The sequence below is a fragment of the Balaenoptera musculus genome, chromosome X, assembly GCF_009873245.2.
Source record: "Balaenoptera musculus isolate JJ_BM4_2016_0621 chromosome X, mBalMus1.pri.v3, whole genome shotgun sequence".
NCBI classification, from domain to species: Eukaryota; Metazoa; Chordata; class Mammalia; order Artiodactyla; family Balaenopteridae; genus Balaenoptera; species Balaenoptera musculus.
Genome location: NC_045806.1, coordinates 91,064,243 through 91,084,515, shown reverse-complemented (window position 1 = coordinate 91,084,515; position 20,273 = coordinate 91,064,243). Strand labels below are relative to the sequence as shown.

Below are 20,273 nucleotides of genomic sequence, written 5' to 3'. Positions count from 1 at the left end.
CTTCCTATAAAGCTATAGTAATCAAGACTGTGTAATACTGGTGAAAGAATAGACGAATAGATCAATGGAACAGAATAGAGAGATCAGAAGTAGACCCACATAAGTATAGTCAACTGATCTTTGACAAAGGAGCAAAGGCAATACAATGGAGGAAAGAAAATCTTCTCAACAAATGGTGCTGGAACAACTGGATTTCCATGTGCCAAAAAAAAAAAACAAAAAAGAATTTAGACATAGAACTTACACATTTCATAAAAATTATCTCAAAATGGATCACAGATCTAAATGTAAAAAGCAAAGCTATAAAACTCCTACAACATAACATAAGAAAAAATCTAGATGACCTTGGGTTTGATGATGACACCAAAAGCATGATCCATGAAAGAAAAAATTGATAAACTGAATTTCATTAAAATTAAAACTGCTCTGTGAAAGACACTGTCAAGAGAATGAAAAGACAAGCCACAGACTAGGAGAAACTATTTACAGAAGACATAGATAATAAAGGACCATTATCCAAAATATACAAAGAACTCTTAAAACTCAGTAATAAGAAAGCAAACAACCAGATTAAAAAATGGCAAAGACCTTAAAGAGACATCTCACCAAAGGTGCTATATAGATGGCAAATGAGCAAATGAAAAGATGCTCCACATTTTATGTCATCAAGGAAATGCAAATTAAAACAACACTACTGGGGGACTTCCCTGGTGGTCCAGTGGTTAAGACTCCGTGCTTCTAATGGAGGGGGCACAAGTTCGATCCCTGGTTGGGGAACTAAGATTCCACATGCCGCATGGCGCAGCCAAAATTTTTTTAATTTTTTTAAAAAATTCACAACACTGACACACTGAATGCTGATGAGGATGTGGAGAACCAGCAACATTTGTTGCTGGTGGGACTGTAAAATGGTACAGGCATTTTGAGACAGTTCGGTGGGTTCTTACAAAATTAAACATACTCTTACCATACTATCCAGCAATTGTGTTCCTTGATATTTAACCAGAGAAGTTGAAGACTTATGTCTACCCAAAAATCTGCACACAGGTTTATAGCAGCTTTATTTATAACTGCCAAAACTTGGAAGCAACCAAGATGTCCTTCAGTAGGTGAATGGATTAATAAACTGTGGTACATCCAGACACTGACAATATTATTCAGTGCTAAAAAGAAATGAGCTATCAAGCCATGAAAAGACATGGAGGAACCTTAAATGCATATTCCTAAGTGAAAGAAGCCAATCTGAAAAGGCTACACACTGTATGATTCCAACTATATGACATTGTGGAAAAGGCAAAACTATGCAGACAGTAAAAAGATGAGTGGTTGACAGGGGTTGGTGTAGAGGAAGACATCAATAAGTGGAGCACAGAGGATTTTTAGGGCAGTGAAAATACTCTGTAAAATAATATAATGGTAGATACATGTGATTATACATTTGTCAAAACCTACAGACATTTTGTCTATTATGTTAGAAAACTCATACTTAAATCTTTTATTTTAGCGGACAGTCACTTTTATTTTGTTTTATGTTTTGCACACAGGTCTTGGCCTACTTTTGCATGTTTCTAATGCCAGTTTAATTTTTGTGGTGTTGTTTTGGTCTGTTTGGTTATCTGGGGTCACCAGGGCTTCTATTTATCCCTGATCCTGTTGCCTGAGCACGTGGAAGCATTTCCCTAGGTCAGGTTTCTGGGTATCTCTCAGTGGGAGATAGGTATGTCAGGACACTCCTTTTGGAACCCCCAGCTGCCCTGGTGTCTCTCTGTGGGGGAGGAGAGACAAAGAGCCTTCTAGAACCAGATACTTTCTGTGGTTTCATCCCTCTTGTCTGTTCCACCCTCCCTCCTCAGTATCGCTAGGTGAAAGTAGGGAGTCTCAGGCCCAGTGAAGAAGGAGATTGCTTCTTTTGTCTCCTATTGTTGGTGAGTCTCCTGATGATTGCCCCTTGCCAGTGGTGTTGAGCTCATCTGATGTTAGAGGGACTCCCATTCAGTCTGGGGTAAGAATCAGTCTCCCTGTGGGCTGCTATGTTAGGATCAGGAAATGCCAGGACTGGGGCCCCTTCCTCCTTTGGGTAAAGAGGCATAAGATACCCTGCCACTCTGTAGTTCCCAGGATCCAAGCCAGTTTGCTTTTTTCTTACTATCTTTCAGAGTTCTCCCTTGGCTGTCTCTTGCATTATTTCCTGGAAGGGTTTATACTTGTGCTTAGCAGGGAGAAGCAAGGAGACACAAATCTATGTCATTTTGTCCAAACCAGAAATCTCCCTCAAGATTTAAGATTGTAAAAGGGGCCTGAGAGAACTATTGGCCTTAGAAAAGGATCTGCTGCCCATATGATTTGGAGGAATACCAAAGAGCTCCCTACCCCAAAATCCAGCCTACCACTGTACTTGAAATCCTTAGTACTACGTAAACATTTTCCCAAGGGATGTTATAGGGGACAATACTTTGGGTAACACGATAGAGGCATTGGCTCATCGTAATAACTGGTTATTCTCCATTGCGAAGTCAGAGTATAGAAGCTTTCCAGGATGGAACATAAGACTGTCAGGCAGGTATTAGAAAAGGTCAAGTTTAAGAGGTGCTCTCTATGCTGCAGGGGGGCTAGAGTGAGAACGCTAGCTGCCTTACAGGTTGGGACAGGATGAGGATACAAAGATGGTGGGAAGGTCAGAGGAAATAGTACAGAAAGACAAATTCCTGGCCCCCTTCCCAAAGACGACTTTGATTTTATTTTTTCTTAATGACAGTGGTCAGGCAAAAGGAACTCAGGGAATTAACAAACATTTTGAAAATGTTAAAGAAAAAGCAAACCATTGTACTGATTACCCCTGGTTTCCTGGATTCAATAGCCATGTTCTTTGTCACAGCCAGACCATCTGGTCCAGCTGCTTCTCTGTCAGAGTTGGCTGTTTACATGGCAACCAATGTCTTGATGAATTGAGAGAAGTGTTTTAGGGTATACACCAATGCAGCACCTTCTAACTCCATGCAGTTTTCCCTTTCCCAGTGTTCTCCTCCCTATGTGTTCCTGGTTCCCATAATGCCTACCCCAAAACCAAAATTGGCCTGCAGAAATCAGCTACTTTTTTTGATGGAAAGTTCACTGGAGAAAGCTAAGTGACTCTTTCCTGCCCTCAGAAGCCCATCTCATTTCTCCTGGAAGTTAGCCACATCTATCTCTGGCTATGCCCAAATAGTGACTTCCAGATGTCTTTAAAGCATCCAAAATTAAAGGGATAGAATGGGGATTTGGTGGCTGTTAAAGTTCCCATAAACTTTCCCCTAAAAAAGGGATTTTGAAGATATTATTTGGCCATCATTTTTGTCCTCTAGTTTATGTCCCAGTATCTATTATGGGATTGGCTAATGGTAATAATTTATGATAGGTAAGGCAAAAAAAGAACAAAAACAAAAAACAAACCAAAAGAACCTTTAAGGGCTACCCTCGACAAAAGTGTCTGAAGGCAGAGTAAAGACAATTCTTGCACAAGGTAAGCCATGGAAGAAGCCTTGATGCCTATCAGCTAATACCTGTTGAGCACCTATTTTCTGCCACAAACAGTGCTAACACTGGGGAAATACTAATGAACAAGACAGACACAATCTCTGCCTGCCATGTCAACGCATGAGGAACCATTTATAGTACAGACCAGAATGGAGGCAAATGAAAATCAAGGATTTGGGATTTTCAACATATTTTTAATAGAAAACATATAAATATGTAAATTGAGATCTGTAAAAGCTCAACAATATCACCTCAGAATAAGTATGGTAACCTCCAAATCTACTGTGAGACAATATATTTTTAAGAATACGACACATTGTTCTGTAAATAGGTAACAATTGGCAAGGCAATATTTCCAGGCCATTTTTATTGCCCTGATTCCCAATACTCAGCACCATAATCAATCCTTAAATTCTGAAGAAAAGACAGTTTTCAGAAACTGTCCATCTCTAATATAATGACAATACACTTCAGAGCTGAGTTATATATTTCCAGATGAACTTCAAAAAAATGTCACATCATTCAATTAGTGCACACTACTTAAACCTCTGAGACCACTGTCTAGCCCAGCACTGTCCAATAGAACTTTCTGTGATGATGTTCTACAGCTGTGCTGTCCAATTCAGCAGCCGTTACCCACATGGAGTTATGGAGCACCTGAAATGTGGCTCGTGTGACTGAAGAACAGAATTTCTTATTTTATTTAATTTGAATTCATTTATATTTAAATAGCCACATGTGGATAGTGAACAGTACAAATTTAGTCTTAAACTGAAAGTGATTCTGTGTGTGTCAGGAAAAAAAATGTTCCCTTCCTTTGGATTCATTTAGTCTAAATTGAGAAATTATTTAAAAATTGAAAAAGTCAGAAAAAATCTCCACATTGACAAGACTGTGAATAAACAGCAAAATAAAGATTAGTACCTGATTTAAACAAAACTCAGAATTGCAATTTCACTCACTGACCTGACTGAATTAAAAAAAAACACCCCCCCCCAAAAAAACATATACGTGGTTGAAATATGTGTGACTGCTTTTAAATATCAGTGCATACTATTAAAGGAAAATAATCCAAGTTGTATACACTTGAGTTAATCAACACTCTAGAAAGATTTTAAATGCCTCATGTTTTGGTAATGATTGTTCATTCATCTATTTAATACCTACAATGTGGAAGGCGCTTTGCTTGTAGGGGGATTATTATTCTCCTAATATACCAAATAGCCATATTTGACCTGATGCATTTGAAGTGATTTAATTTCCAGCAACTTCATGTAAAATTGCTTCCTTTTTGAGTTAGGGAATAATATAACCAAATGATCACTAACTTTATGGATCTGACTGCAAAACCAAAGTTCAAATATATTACTGCATTAAAATGCATAGCACGTACCACCCGAGAATGGAAACAACATTAACATATCTTTCCAACAGGTGACTAATATATATTACAAGCATCTAAAATGATATGCTTGAATTTTCGCAGAAGACATTTTTGATTAACATTATTTTCCTGAAGTGGAATTTAACCTAACTTCCTTAGAAGTCAGCCGAAAAGTTTTCATTAAAATAAAATCTGTCATGCTTAGCTGTACAAAAAATTCATTTTATATATGTAAGTGAAAATCATTTCTGGATGTTTGGGGTTTGAGGAGGTAATCCACTCTTTTATTTTTCCACCTTTATTCAAATATGATTTACATATAACATCATGTAAATTTAAGCTGTACAAAGTGTTGATTTGATATATATTTCAAAATGATTACTACCATAGCGTTAACTAACACTTCCATCACATCACATAATTATGTTTTCTTTTTTGTGGTGACAATATTTAAGATCTACCCTCTTAAAAACTTTCAATCATATAATACAGTATTGTCAATTATAGTCACCATGCTGTACATTAGATCCCCAGAACTTATTCATCTTCTAACCGGAAGTTTGTACCCTTCGACCAACATCTCCCTATTACTGCACACCCATCACCCCTGGTAACCACTGCTATACTCTCTGTTTCTATGAATTCAGTTTTTTGTTTTTTTGTTTTTGTTTTTAGATTCTACATATGCGTGAGATCATACAGTGTTTGTCTTTCTCTGACTTATTTCACTTTGCATAATGCCCTTAAGGTCCATCCATGTCACAAATGGCAAGATTTCGGAAGGTAGTTAATTCTTTCAGTAAACCTTTCCTGTGTGCCCACTATGTGCCAAGCACCATGCTTGACACCAAAAATGTGGCATTCTTCCTGACCAGGAAACAAGTCCAGGTAGGACATCAAATTACACATGGATGGAAACATTACCAGTTACCTCACAGCCATTTCTGGATCAACTGATGGACACTACTAATGCCAGGCATAGATTACTGAACTCTTTCTTTCTCTGACTTCCATACTTATGTAAGCAAACAACAATATATTGTACCATATTTCCATTCTATCTACTAGACTGACACTACCACATTTTGCTTTGGGCCAGCTAAATTGTATATGTACACTATACACCAACAAAACCAGTTATACAGTAATTTTAAAACAAAGGCTCTGAAGTATTTATTGGTCACTCTGATTGGGCTTTGTTCCAAAAGTCATAATCAAGTAAGATCCTGACATCATCTAAGTAAGTTTTAAACAATAAAAAAAATGTATACAAGGTATAAACCCAATTTTGTAATGTAATATATACACTTGCAAAGGAAAACAATAAGAAATTCACCCAAATCTCTGGTAAGATTTCTGGTGACTTTTATTTTCTTATTTATACATTTCCGTATTTCCAACCTCTCTACAAAGACCATACGTTACATTTATAATCAGTAAAAATTATATATATATATATATATATATATATATGTTTGTTATAGTGAAAAACCACTCTTGCAACTGTCCTGAAACTGGCAACTGGCATCTAGTATAGGCCAGAGAAAGGCGTCACATAGGGAAGTAGGTGTTAACTACAGGTGTGATTTTTAGAGGGCTAGTGCAGAAGGCCCAGGGGCGACCCAATTAGCTAATGACTGGAAGCTCTTTAAAAGGGACAAAGACTTTCACTGTCTAAAGTTAAGGTTTAAAATGAATATCCCTGGGGGAAAGGGAAAATAGTAACATATGTTCCCACCAGGATGGAAATTGAGAAAGGCGGCTTTTTCCAGCTCTAAGTCCTGGTTAGATCACTGGATAAATGCAGTATTGCCTTCTGGTGACTCCACAGAACATGTTTGTTTAAACAGTAACGAACAGTTAGAGAACTATTACTAAATACCATATAGTTTTGAAAAGTAACACTTTTTTCTGATTATAAAAATAGTGTAATATTCTTTGTAGAAACCGTGGAAAATATGAAAAAGGCAGAGAATAAGATAAAAAAAAAATCTCTAATTCCAACAGCCGGAGGCAATCACCATGAGCAGTTTGGTATATAACCTTCTAGTAATTTATTCTAGGCATATCCTGTGGGTATATCCTGCTTTTTCACTCAATATTTTATCCTGAGCATTTTCTTATGTCATTAAATATGCTTAGTAAACCTCATTCTAATAACTGCCTAATATTACTGATGGCTTAAAAATATCATTTCTTGGATAAACAATCTTGTTTTATCTACCATGGACCTAATTTATCATAAGAACAGATTCAAAATGTATCCGGTATTTGAAAAAACTAGCCAAGGGGTTTTTCTGAATTAGTGCTCTCTCCTGGGTCTACCAACATTAGGATTTTGACTCTAAAAATAATTTTGTTCTGCTCAAACCCCTAAAAACACCCATACTGTGCACAATGATAAATCACTCACATATTTTCCTAAATACAGTCTTATGCTTGGAAAAGGACAACTCTTAAGAAATGTTAGATAGTAAAGCATGGTAGGCACCCCCAGCCAGGCTTAGCAAGTCAATCAAAATGAGTTTGAAGGAAATGCTCAAGTAAAACAGAGAAAAATGTATCCTTGGCACAACTTCAGCTTCTGAGTAAATTCATCTGTTCAACTTTCAAACGAAAAAAAGGAAGATACTGTGATTTTTCTGTGAAAAAAATCCTAATTCAGAAACTACATAAAACAATTCTATTTACAGGCTGGACCCCCAAAATATCGGCATGGCACATATTTGCTAAGCAAGATTTCCAAAAATTATTTTACTCAGCATACTAATCATAGTTCCTTTTAAGCACAGGAGGGGAATAGTCTATGTAAAAATTGGCAATTTCAGTTTAAAAAGAAACTCCATTCCCAATGATCTTTGGTCGGTTGGAGATCCTTTCCTTACCTGCAAGGCAGTTTAGGATCAGAAAGACCTTCCAATATGTGAACACCATCGTGCCAAGGTTCGCTGAGCACAGCCAGGGTCCAGTAGCTCGCCTGGGCTAGGCTGAGTCTCAACCTGGCTTCTTCAGTCACACCGAGGTTTGCCAGGCTTATCTGCCGGCATCACCAAGCAAACAAGCCTCTTCGGGCTTACTTATTGGGTACAAACCTTTCTCAGAGCAGATGTGTCTTTCTTTGAAACACTTTTCATGGGGCGTGTTTCCTTGGCATATTTGCTACTGTGTTAATAATAAACCCACGTATTTAAATTCTTCAATCTTACACAGATCCTCTAAGTTTTATTGCTTAAAATCAATCTTATTGAAAAGTTATACTTGGGGGGAAAAGAGAGCTCCTTTTGGAAGAGAGCCTATATAAATAAAAGTTGACAAGGCTAATTAATTTCAAATACTTCTATAAAAGTCTCAGGGCATTGATTCACTAACCTTTTACAAATTAAGTTAGCAAATTGGCGCTCTAAGATTTTCTCAGGAGACAGGGTTCACAGAAAGGGCACAGCGGACATGAAGCAAGAAAGCATTCATTTCTATGTGAACAAACTCTGGACATGTCACACTTTTGTGAAGCCCTAGCAGTAGGATGAATTGCATGCTTTTGTCTTCCAAGTTAGAAACCCGACAGCATTTATTCATCCACCTAATTTTGCAAAATCAGGTGAATGAATAAATGCTTTAAGACTTCCACTGGATGAGTCTGAATTTTTGCAGAATTAAAATACTGAATAGGTGCTACAGAGTTATCTTGGAAAGGGGGCTCACTAGAAAGGAATGGCAGGCTGCAGAGATGAGAGGCCTTCAACTGAACATGAACTTCTAACAAAGTTGCTCTCATGCTTACGTTACCCTGAGATACATAAGGGCCTCCTCTGGCTCTTCACCTGCAATCTCTAAATGCTGGTGTTTCTGTCTCTACAATAGTTCTCAGATCTGTCCCTTCTCCAGTCTGCTGCTTCCATCCTGGTCCAGGCACGCAGCTCCTCACCTCTAGCCTACTGTAGCAGCTTCCTAAATGGCCTCCCTGACTCCTTCCCCCTTCACTCTGTGTACCAGCCACGTGCCAATGTTCCAATCTTGACCACGCATCTTCAATGACACCATTATGGACTCTTTCATCAAGTCCAAAGTCCTTATTCTGGATTCCCAGCCTTCCAGGATCTGGTCCTCACCTCATCTGAACTTAAGTCATGTTAAATCATCCACCTGAAAAATGCTGTCAAAGGTTATTGCCTCAAAGTGTTCAGTCACATGAAATATGTGCAAGTTGCAGTGAGGTGTTTTATGAACTTTAATTCACAGGAAATATTTGACACCATCTCATCTCAGCCAAGCCAATTTCTCACTGCTCCTCAGAAAGCCATTTTGCTCTCATCAGGTATGATACCCTCTCGAAGCCTTCTCTGTCCATGTTCATGTCTGATGCCAAACTTTGGCTTCAGGTGAATTCCATCACTACTTAGAACTTTCTCCTCCCTCCTTTTGCTATCTAAGCATATTCTTAGCGCAGATCAGTCATGCTGTCCTATGTGAAAAATTTGAAGAGCCCACAAACCACCCCTCTCTGGGCTCCCTCTTGGATAAATCTGTATTGTACTTAGATCCAATACCCTACAGTTGGCACCTGATTACTCTTCAGTAGTCTCCTGTTTATTAATGGGGTCTCTCCTAAATCCACTGGCTGTGAGCCCCTCCAGGGCAGGGACCAGGTCTTATACAGGTAGTTCCCAACTTAAGAAAGGATATGTCCCAAAATGTATTGGTAAGCCCATTGTTTGGACCCAAGAGTACACATTCCTGCTAAAGCAAGGCTATAAATGAAGTCTCATTCCCAAACCTACGCAGAGCATAGTCTAGCATTGGCTTGAATCCTGGGTGCTGGGCAATGTAGGTTAGGGGAGGAGAAGGAGTAGCAGGTGGCAGAGAAAGAACATTCCTTTCCTTTTCCCAAGACACAGGTTAAGCACAAGGCAACGTTTTTTTCCCAAATAACTATTACATGTCTTTGTCACCCACCTTCCCTTCTGCCCCCCACCCTCATGGTCCACTGGCCCCTTGTGTACCTAGGCTTCCCTAAGGGAGACTCTTACTCCCCCAGGATCCTGTGCAGCAAAATTACTGTTTTCTTTCCAATCCTATTCCTCCAAGAAACACACTGTTTCCTCTGTATAAGCAGGTATCAGCTCCATGCTAGGAGGGGAAAAAAAATCAATTGCCATGAACATTCCCCAACCTGTTTACACTATTGAAAATAGAGTGCTTGTCTTCCCCCAGATAAATCTCTGAACAGGAGTATCAGGCAATGAATAAAGAGAAATAGTCTGAGGGAGGAGATTTTGCAGAGGAGGACAACTTGCAGGGCAGCCTTCTGGAGGTCCACGCCAGCTCTTCTCAGCTTGGGTTCTGCCTTTACCTCTGAGCCACCAAGCCTCCAAGAGACCCATAGTTTTCATAATGGCTCCTGTGGAAGTAATACTGGCTTTTCCAGTGGTGGGGAGCTGGAATGGGGAAAGAAATTTCTCTGAGTCTGGTGTTTATCAGCTAAGGACTTCCTGTGTTTCCTTCCGTGCGCCGTAGGTGACTATAGTAGGGTGATTATATAATTAATCATAAAACTAGGACAGTTTTGAGAGTGAAAGTGGTGCTATTAGCAATTACATGAGACAGATAGTGTAAACCATGACAGTCCCAGGCAAACCTGAATGTCTGGCCTCCTGCCCACAGGAGAGTGCTAAGCACAAAGCAGGTGCTAAGTAAGAGCCTGCTAATTAATTCAGTATGTCCAAGGTGATTGGCCCTGAGGTGGGGAGTGGAGGGTATAGCTTAAGGCTATTGCCAAAATTCATCTGCACCAGAATCTCTCATACAAACACAAAACACTCTAGAAAATTTAAGTAAAATGCTTACACTGTTGCTATGTGGGAACTAACTTGGACAGGTAGAGCTCTGTTAAAATAAGAGATAATCTAAAGTTTCCACTTCGGACTGAATTTTGATGTCATTGACTATTGCTCAGAAGAAGCGAGTCATTCACTGGCACGTGAAATATTATCAAATATCTTGCACAGTTTTACAGAGCTTTACAATTTTTAAACTGCTTTTCCATTTTATCTTCACAACTGATAATAAAATAGATAGGGCAGGTATCATCTACATTCTCTATATAAGAAAACAGAGGCTCAGAAACGTTGTGTCTTTCCCAAGGCCACAGAGCACGCATCAGATGCTGTCCCTCCCGTCACACTGCACAGTGTAACTATATCGTAACAAACATGCCACTGCCTTCAGGGTTCTTCTCTGGGAACTTTCAGAAATCTGCAGTATCTGACTTATCCCTCATTTTTTTTATACTTAAAAATTACAAAAGTAATACATTTTGACTGTAAAGGGATTTCAAAGAACAAAGAAGCATACAGAGGATAAAAAGAAAGTCTCCATTCTCTCACCCACATGTGTAATCTCATGCCATGTTCACAAGCAATGGGAGTTTTGCATTTTTCTCAGCCTTTCTATGAATTTACACACATGCACATGAGGTGGGGTTTTTTCTTTTTTTTTAAGGTAATCATAACATATGTATTGTTCTATTAAGTTGGTTTTTTTCCCCCCGGAAAGCGCTTTTGTTATCTCTTTATGTCACCATGTACAACTACATCTATGGATCTACCTTATCCGTTTTAAGGCTATATGGTATTTCATAGTTTGAATGTACAATACCACAACTTACTTTACCATTCTCCTCTTGGTGAATTCTTAGGTCATTTCCAGTATTTCACTATTATAAACAATGGTGAACTGAACATACTTTTGCTTATATTTCTGCCCACTTATGTGATTATTTCTGTAGATTAGGTACCTAGAAATGGAATTGCTGGATGATCAAGGGGTATGAACATTTTAATTTCGGGCAGATTATGAAACATTGCTCACCAGAAATTCTTTACAAATCTACACCTCCATTAAGAGTGTATGAGAGTGCCCGTTTCTCCACAGCCTTGTCAACAATGAAATTTATCAGTCTTTTAATTTTATTAGTATCATGGATGAAAACTGGTATTGCAGTGTTGTTTTAATCTGTATTTCTCTAATGAGGTTAAGCCTCTTTTCATAGATTTACTGGCCTAATTTGTGTTCCTTTTCCTGTAAACTGCCTGTTTTATGACCTTATACCATTTTCCCACTGAGTTATCTTTTCATATTGTAGAAGTACTCTTTACAGTTATGAATCTTAATCTGAGTTTGGTATATACATTATAAATATTTTCTTCCAGTCCATCACTTTTTTAAAAATTTTGTCTTTTACCATAAAGAAGTTTGCATTTTGTCGTAGTTAAATCTAGCAATTTTTTCTTTGCAGCTCCTGAGTTGCATGGCTTCTTTAAGAAATCTTTCTCTAATCCAAGACTATAGAAATATTATTATATAATGTTAATATTAATATATAATATATTTTCTTCTGGTGTTTCTATAATTTTGTCCCATCTTTCAGTTATGGCAATTCTCTCCTTCCACTTTCTCAGGCCAAAAGCCTTTGCGTTATCCTTGACCCCTCTGCTTCCCTCATGTACCACAACTAATTCATCAGCAAATTCTTCTGGGTTCGTGTTCAAAATATACCCAGGCTCTGACCACTTTCCCCACCTTTCACTGTTACCATCTGAGTCTGAGTCACCAACATCAATTGCCTGGCTCACTGCAATAGGCCCCTAACTGGTCTCCTTGCTTCGCCTTTGTCCTCCTTGTCTATTCTCACAGCAACTGGAGTGATTCTTTTCTATGTAAGTCAGATTACATCTCACTTTTGCTCAAGATCCTCCAATAGTTCCCAATTTCTCTCGCAGTAAAAGCCAAAGTCTTTAAAATAACTTAGAAGACCCTAAGGTGATCTGCATCACCCATTCCACCACCTCTCCAACCTTATCTCCTACCATTCTTCCCTCTCTCACTCTGCTCCAGCTGCCTGCTCTTCTTGAAGACCTTCCACACCAGCCAGGCGTGCTCCCACTTTTTAGGGCATTTTCACTGCCAGTTGCCTCTGTCTGTGACACTCTAACCCCAGATATCAACAGGGCAAACTCCCTCATCTTCAAGTCTTTGCTCAAACGTCAGTTTTCAACGTCTCCCTTATTCACACAATTTAAAACTGCAGCTCTCCCCACTCCAGCCCTCCCAGTCACCACTAGCTTTTCCTTTTTTCATAGCACTCATTAACGTCCAACATACTATACAGCTTACTTATTGTTTACTTTTTCACCCAACTAGAAAGTAAGTTTCAAGAGGGCAGGAATTTCTCTCTGTTTTTCCAAGGGCCTAGAATGGTGCCTTACACATACCAGGTACTCAATAATTTTTTGTTAAATGAACAAATTTGTGAATCTGGATTTAATCCATTTGGAATTTATTTTTGTGTATTGTGTGAGATAGGGCGAAATATTCTTTTAACGCCCTAATGTCCTAAATTAGAGCAAATCCTTACCCTTTAAGGGAATTTTCTCTTTGAAAATAGCTAGATCATTTGAGGCTAATTCTAATAGTTAAGGTCGGTGATCAAGTTCAGTAATGCTGTTTTGTGGTCAAGAAATGAGGCATAATTATAAGGTAATGAGCCTGCTGTCTTTGTGTGGCTTGGGAGCTGGCTCAGAAGTCAATCTCAGGTTTCCAAAAGACAGACCAAGGCCATTCTTATGGCACCATTATGAGAGAGAGACAAACAGACAGAGACAGAGAGATCTGGGAGTAAAGCTTTTCATATATATATGTTTTTTAAATTTTATTTTACTTATTTTTTATACAGCAGGTTCTTATTAGTTATCTATTTTATACATATTAGTGTATACATGTCAATCCCAATCTCCCAATTCATCACACCACCACCAACCCCCACCCTGCTTTCCCCCCTTGGTGCCCATATGTCTGTTCTCTACATCTGTGTCTCTATTTCTGCACTGCAAACCAGTTCATCTGTACCATTTTTCTAGATTCCACATACATGCATTAATATACGATATTTGTTTTTCTCTTTCTGACTTACTTCACTCTGTATGACAGTCTCTAGGTCCACCTATGTCTCTACAAATGACCCAATTTCATTCCTTTTCATGGCTGAGTAATATTCCATTGTATATATGTACCACATCTTCTTTATCCATTCATCTGTCGATGGGCATTTAGGTTGCTTCCATGACCTGGCTATTGTAAATAGTGCTGCAATGAACATTGGGGTGCATGTGTCTTTTTGAATTACGGATTTCTCTGGGTATATGCCCAGTGAGATTGCTGGGTCATATGGTAATTATATTTTTAGTTTTTTAAGGAACCTCCATACTATTCTCCATAGATGCTGTATCAATTTACATTCCCACCAACAGTGTAAGTGGGTTCCCTTTTCTCCACACCTCCTCCAGCATTTGTTGTTTGTAGATTTTCTGATGATGCCCATTCTAACCGGTGTGAGATGATACCTCATTTGTAGTTTTGATTTGCATTCTCTAATAATTAGTGATGTTGAGCAGCTTTTCATGTGCTTCATGGCCATCTGTATGTCTTCTTTGGAGAAATGTCTATTTAGGTCTTCTGCCCATTTTTTGATTGGGTTGTTTGTATTTTTAATATTGAGCTGCATTAGCTGCTTGCAAATTTTGGAGATTAATCCTTTGTCCGTTGATTCGTTTGCAAATATTTTCTCCAATTCTGAGGGTTGCCTTTTCATCTTGTTTATGGTTTCCGTTGCTGTGCAAAAGCTTTTAAGTTTCATTAGGTCCCATTTGTTTATTTTTGTTTTTATTTCCCTTACTCTAGGAGGTGGGTCAAAAAGGATCTTGCTGTGATTTATGTTATAGAGTGTTCTGCCTATGTTTTCCTCTAAGAGTTTTATAGCCTTACATTTAGGTCTTTAATCCATTTTGAGTTTATTTTTGTGCATGGTGTTAGGGAGTGTTCTAATTTCATTCTTTTACATGAAGCTGTCCAGTTTTCCCAGCACCACTTAATGAAGAGGCTGTCTTTTCTGCATTGTATATTCTTGCCTCCTTTGTCAAAGATAAGGTGACCATATGTGCGTGGGTTTATCTCTGGGCTTTCTATCCTGTTCCAGTGATCTATATTTCTGTTTTTGTGCCAGTACCATACTGTCTTGATTACTGTAGCTTTGTAGTATGGTCTGAAGTCAGGGAGTCTGATTCCTCCAGCTCCGTTCTTTTCCCTCAAGATTTCTTTGGCTATTCGGGGTCTTTTGTGTCTCCATACAAATTTTAAGATTTTTTGTTCTAGTTCTGTAAAAAATGCCACTGGTAATTTGATAGGGATTGCATTGAATCTGTAGATAGCTTTGGGTAGTAGAGTCATTTTCACAGTATTGATTCTTCCAATCCAAGAACATGGTATATCTCTCCATCTGTTTGTGTCATCTTTGATTTCTTTCATCAGTGTCTTATAGTTTTCTGAGTACAGGTCTTTTACCTCCTTAGGTAGGTTTATTCCTAGGTATTTTGTTCTTTTTGTTGCAATGGTGAATGGGAGTGTTTCCTTAATTTCTCTTTCTGATCTTTCTTGTTAGTGTATAGGAATGCAAGAGATTTCTGTGCATTAATTTTGTATCCTGCAACTTTACCAAATTCATTGATTAGCTCTAGTAGTTTTCTGGTGGCATCTTTAGGATTTTCTCTGTATAGTATCATGTCATCTGCAAACAGCAGCAGTTTTACTTCTTCTTTCCAATTTGTATTCATTTTACTTCTTTTTCTTCTCTGATTGCCATGGCTAGGACTTCCAAAACTATGTTGAATAATAGTGGTGAGAGTGGACATCCTTGTCTCATTCCTGATCTTAGAGGAATTGCTTTCAGTTCTTCACCGTTGAGAATGATGTTTGCTCTGGGTTTGTCATATATGGCCTTTATTATGTTGAGGGAGGTTCCCTTTATACCCACTTTCTGGAGAGTTTTTATCATAAATGGGTGTTGAATTTTGTCAAAACCTTTTTCTGCATCTATTGAGATGATCATATGGTTTTTATTCTTCAATTTGTTAATATGGTGTATCACATTGATTTGCATGTATTGAAGAATACTTGCCTCCCTGGGACATATATATTTTTTGATAGTTGAAGTAGTCAACGTGGGAAAATCAGAATTTATTGGACTTCCTTATACACCATTTATGGTTTTGTATGATTTTTAAAATTTTGAATTATATTTAGAAGGGCACCATATATTCAGTGCTTTGAGTCTAAAGATTTTAATTCATTCCTGTTGGAATGGTTCTGAAGAAGTTGTTTCAAAAATTCCTTGTGCAATCACAGCACCATTGAAGCTTCACTGCTTTTTCCAACTGCCTGCCAGGCATCTCTGCTTAGGTACCCCACTTGCGCATCAAACTTTACCTCACACATATCATCCTCTGTTTCCAAACCTGTGCCACTTCCCAGCCACTGTTGCTGGTGCTCCCATTATAACTCTTCATTGGGGTATTCATTGACTTCTACTTTTATTCACCCTGCCAATCCACCAGTCCCAAATCCTATTGAGAACATCTTTATAATCTATCATCTTCTTTCCATCTCTTGCCTTACTCCAGTTCAGTCACTGTTATCTCTCATTTAGATGGTTGCAGTAGCTTCCTAGCCCATCTCTTGGCCTCAAATCTTCCTCTCAAATCCATCTTTTAAAACCCTGCCAGATAAGTTTTCCTAAAGTCCAATGTAATCATGTCATTCTTATAATCAAAAATCTTCCATGACTCCCCATCACCTTTTTGCCAAGACATAAACATTTTCATCTGGCATCCAATAGGTACCCAACCTTTCCTGTCTATTTTCTGCTATTTTTAACACCAAAGGATGTCAGAGCTGGCCGAAGTCTTACAAGTAGTCTCCAAACAAAACAAAATACTCTCTGTTCCCTGAACATATGCCTCACTTTTCCACCCCTGTGCCCTTACAAAGCTATTCCCTCCTTCTAGATCACTCACCCCACCAAGTCTCATTGTCAAATATCTACTCCTCCTATAAGCCTCATTACAAATGTTAACTCCTCCATAGATTGTCTCCTGATTCCCATATGATGTGGTGTCATCTTTACAGCACTAGTGAATACCATTTGCTCAGCACTTAGAGGTTAATGCAGCTACTCATGTACTGGTCCTCTTCATGCTTCTAAGAATGCAAGCTCTGAAGGAGGATAAGGACTGTGTTTAGGTGATTTCTCTTTCTCTCTCTCTCTCTCTCTCTCACACACACACACACACACACACACACACTGAGATTGTTATGGGCCAGGCATTATGCTAAGTTCTTTATATGTCTTATATCACAATCTTCTTCAAAGCTTTATGATATATAGGTGGTATTATTATGCCCATTTTATAGCGGAAGAAACAGAAGCACAGGGAAATCAAGCAATTTGCACAAATCTCACATATAGCAACAGATAGACTCAGGACTCATATTCTCGTCCCTCTCAACTGGCTTCAAATATTCCTGTTACATAGCCTGCATCCTATTTCACATGCACAGTTAGATGGTCTTCTGCTCTCTTCAGTGGGCAGTACCCATTGGCTCCTGTTCCCCTCCCCCGTCCTTTACTGCACACATCTACTGAGCAGCCATGTTTACCTTGCTTTACCAGTTCCCTGCTGTGAAACGGCTGCCAGTCATCCCCCTCACAAGTAAAGCTGCTGTTGGTCAAAACCTCAGTCCCTGGTAACCACCTTATTGCTGAAAATGAGGCTCAGAGAGAATTTTTCCAAAGATCACATAAATGCCAGAGACAGGACTTCAGCCCAAGTCAGCTGGCACTGGGACACGTGCTCTTAACTCATGGTAGACTGTGACTTAAAGGAACCGGCCTAGTAATGTTTGGTGAATTCACTTTTTCAAGTTCATGGTATATCAAAGTGACTATTTGAACGGTAGCATTCATTTGGATGTGCATGATCTCGTATACTTGTTGATAAACAAATCTAGAATAACATCAACAACAACAAACTTCCTTATTCCAAGTTAACACTGAGTTGCCTTAAAAACAATAAAGAGAAGTGGCACGTGATTCTACAATTCTCCACACCAGGAGGCTGGGAGTCCCAAACCAGGGATTCCAGAAAGGGAAACTCTCAAGTAAATTCTGTGATGGTGTTATTCAGTGAAAGAGCCCTCCTTCTCCCTCCCATACCTGTGTGTAAGGACAGGAATTTCCCTTGGCACTCAACCCCGTGTGAACCCGCAACACCTAAATATGCTCTCTGAGCACCTTGCTGAGAATGCCCCCAGACACCTCCAGAGAACGGCCAGCAGCAGCTTTCAGTAAAGCTGTGAAGCAAGGGCACGTCAGGAATATATTTAGGTAGGACTATGGAGGTTCCTGTCGTATCGAATTTGGGAAATCTTTGTTTCCTGTCCTGGAGGGAAGAATCACGCAGAAAGTTCTCCTTTGGTAAGTCGTGTTTTAACAAGAAGTATGAGTCAGCTTGTGCTGAGTAGCTGGGATTGCTTACCTAGCGATAGTAGGGAGGCTGGAAAGAGTTAGTACCAGGAACCCTATGTTAACCGATAGTGTGACTCAACCTGCTGTGTACATTAATGTGTTTGGGGAAGCCTACTCCTAGGCAGTTTGTGTTGACGCACTGTATAAACACATGTCATAGGCTCTGCTTTGGAAAAAAATGCATGTATGTGCAGGCGCAAGCACACGCACATGAGCGCACATACAGGCACACACCTATCCAACCCAAAGAGGTTTCAGACCGTCCCATTCCTTCCAGTTGGGAGAGGTCAAGTTTGACTTGAATCCAGAAAAATCACATTCTAATTGTACATTGCAGGGCCCTGGTTTGGTTGGTTGGTTGGTTGGTTTTTTTAGCCAGTCTTATTCAACACTTCCTAAAATTGCCATACCTGAGTGAAGGTAACCCTAAAACTCAGAGGTCCTTTTGGAGCCAAGAAATTGAAGAGTTTCACAGCTGCGGGAGGTGATTAATGGTACTGTGACATAGTAATGAGTTGCCAAATGCTGAAGGCTTACTAGCTGATAGGCCCTGGGTTAAGCATTTAATACGCATTGTGTCTCACGCTAATCCTATGAAGGAAGTATTAGTTATGCTCCTCGGTTTACAAATGAGGGAAATGAAGTTCAGAGAGATAAAATGAGCTTTCATTGGTCACACACTTTGTAAGTGGCAGAGCGAGGCCTTGAGCCCAAGTGTGACAGCTCCATAACCCATGCCCTTGCCAATTATGTGATGTGACCTCCCAGCTGTGAACAAGGGACAGTAAAACACATAGGTAACACAGCTCCTGCTTGCATGGCTCACACTCTTGCTGGGAAGACAAGACAAATACACACCAAACAGGGAGTGATGCTAAAAAGTACAAGATTATGAAAGCCCACATTATGCAACACAGAAAACAAATAAACACAAGTACAGAAAGCAGAATGTGGGCCACTGCAAGGGATGGCGGTAAGCCCCCAAATCTTCCTTGCAGAATGAGCTCCATGGGATCCACCTGGCAGGAGAGAGGGATTCTGGGAGGATTTGAGTAGGATTTTTGCAGGTAAAGATCTATAATGAACAATGAAAAGAGAGAGGTAGTATTTCAGAGGGCAAGAAGGACAATAAAGCAAGGAGGTCAGGTTGCTTTATGGAAGGGCTGGAAAAAAGATCATTGGGAATATCTAAAAAAGAGTTGTTAAGATGGGGGTCAGGCATGAAGGAGCTTACAAAGAAGATAGATGACAAAAGCAGGAAAAATGGCAAAGGTGTCAAATTCTGTCAGATTTGGTTTAAAGTAAGGAAACAAATGAAAGGCCTGTTTCTGTGTTTGCTTGTCTGCTTGTTTTTTGTCCTGCGCGGTGTTTTGTTTTTGCTGTTTAGAGTGTGCTCGTTTGCTAGTTCTAATGAGGCAGCATAGCAAAGCAACAAAGAGCACAGTCTCCAGAGTCAGGCAGCTTGGCTTTAAGCCCGGGCTCTGCCACTTACCAGCTGAGGGACTGTGGGTAAGTTATTTCAATTCTTTGTGCCTCATTTTCCTCACCCATAAAATGAGATAAAAGAAGACCTATCTCGTGAGGTTGTTATTGCTACAAGAATCATACAAGTTATTATCTGCAAAGTGCTTAGAACAGTGCCTACATTTAGTAAGCACTATAGATGTGCTTTTTGTATAAATACAAATGTAATTTCTTATCAACATTGAAATATGTGGGACATTTCTAAAATCACTGTGTAAAGATCCTTCTCCTAAAACAACTGGTAGATGAGGCCATCCAGGCAGATTGCAGCATGGCACCAACTGAGGACAGCTGAGGAGTGGCTGATGCCTTCACACGGGGCTGTAACCCTCTAGGGCTCCCAGCCCCCGTCACCCCCAACTGCTTACACCTGGCCCACCTCATGTGCTCCTGTGACTCCCGGTTTAAAGTGAAAGGGACATCCTGATTCCTAATAAG

General features: G+C 39.3%; 1 protein-coding gene across 2 annotated transcripts in view; it reads right to left on the bottom strand.

Annotated features, from left to right (window-relative positions):
- Nucleotides 1-7,932, bottom strand: part of VSIG1 (V-set and immunoglobulin domain containing 1) — a 34,957-nt gene extending 27,025 nt beyond the window's left edge. For both annotated transcript variants that reach the window (XM_036840247.1, XM_036840246.1), the window contains exon 1: nt 7,783-7,932. In XM_036840247.1, coding sequence (XP_036696142.1) covers nt 7,783-7,831 — 49 coding nt within the window. In that variant the 5' untranslated portion in view covers nt 7,832-7,932. The remainder of the gene's footprint in view (nt 1-7,782) is intronic.
- Between the last annotated feature and the right edge of the window lie 12,341 nt (nt 7,933-20,273).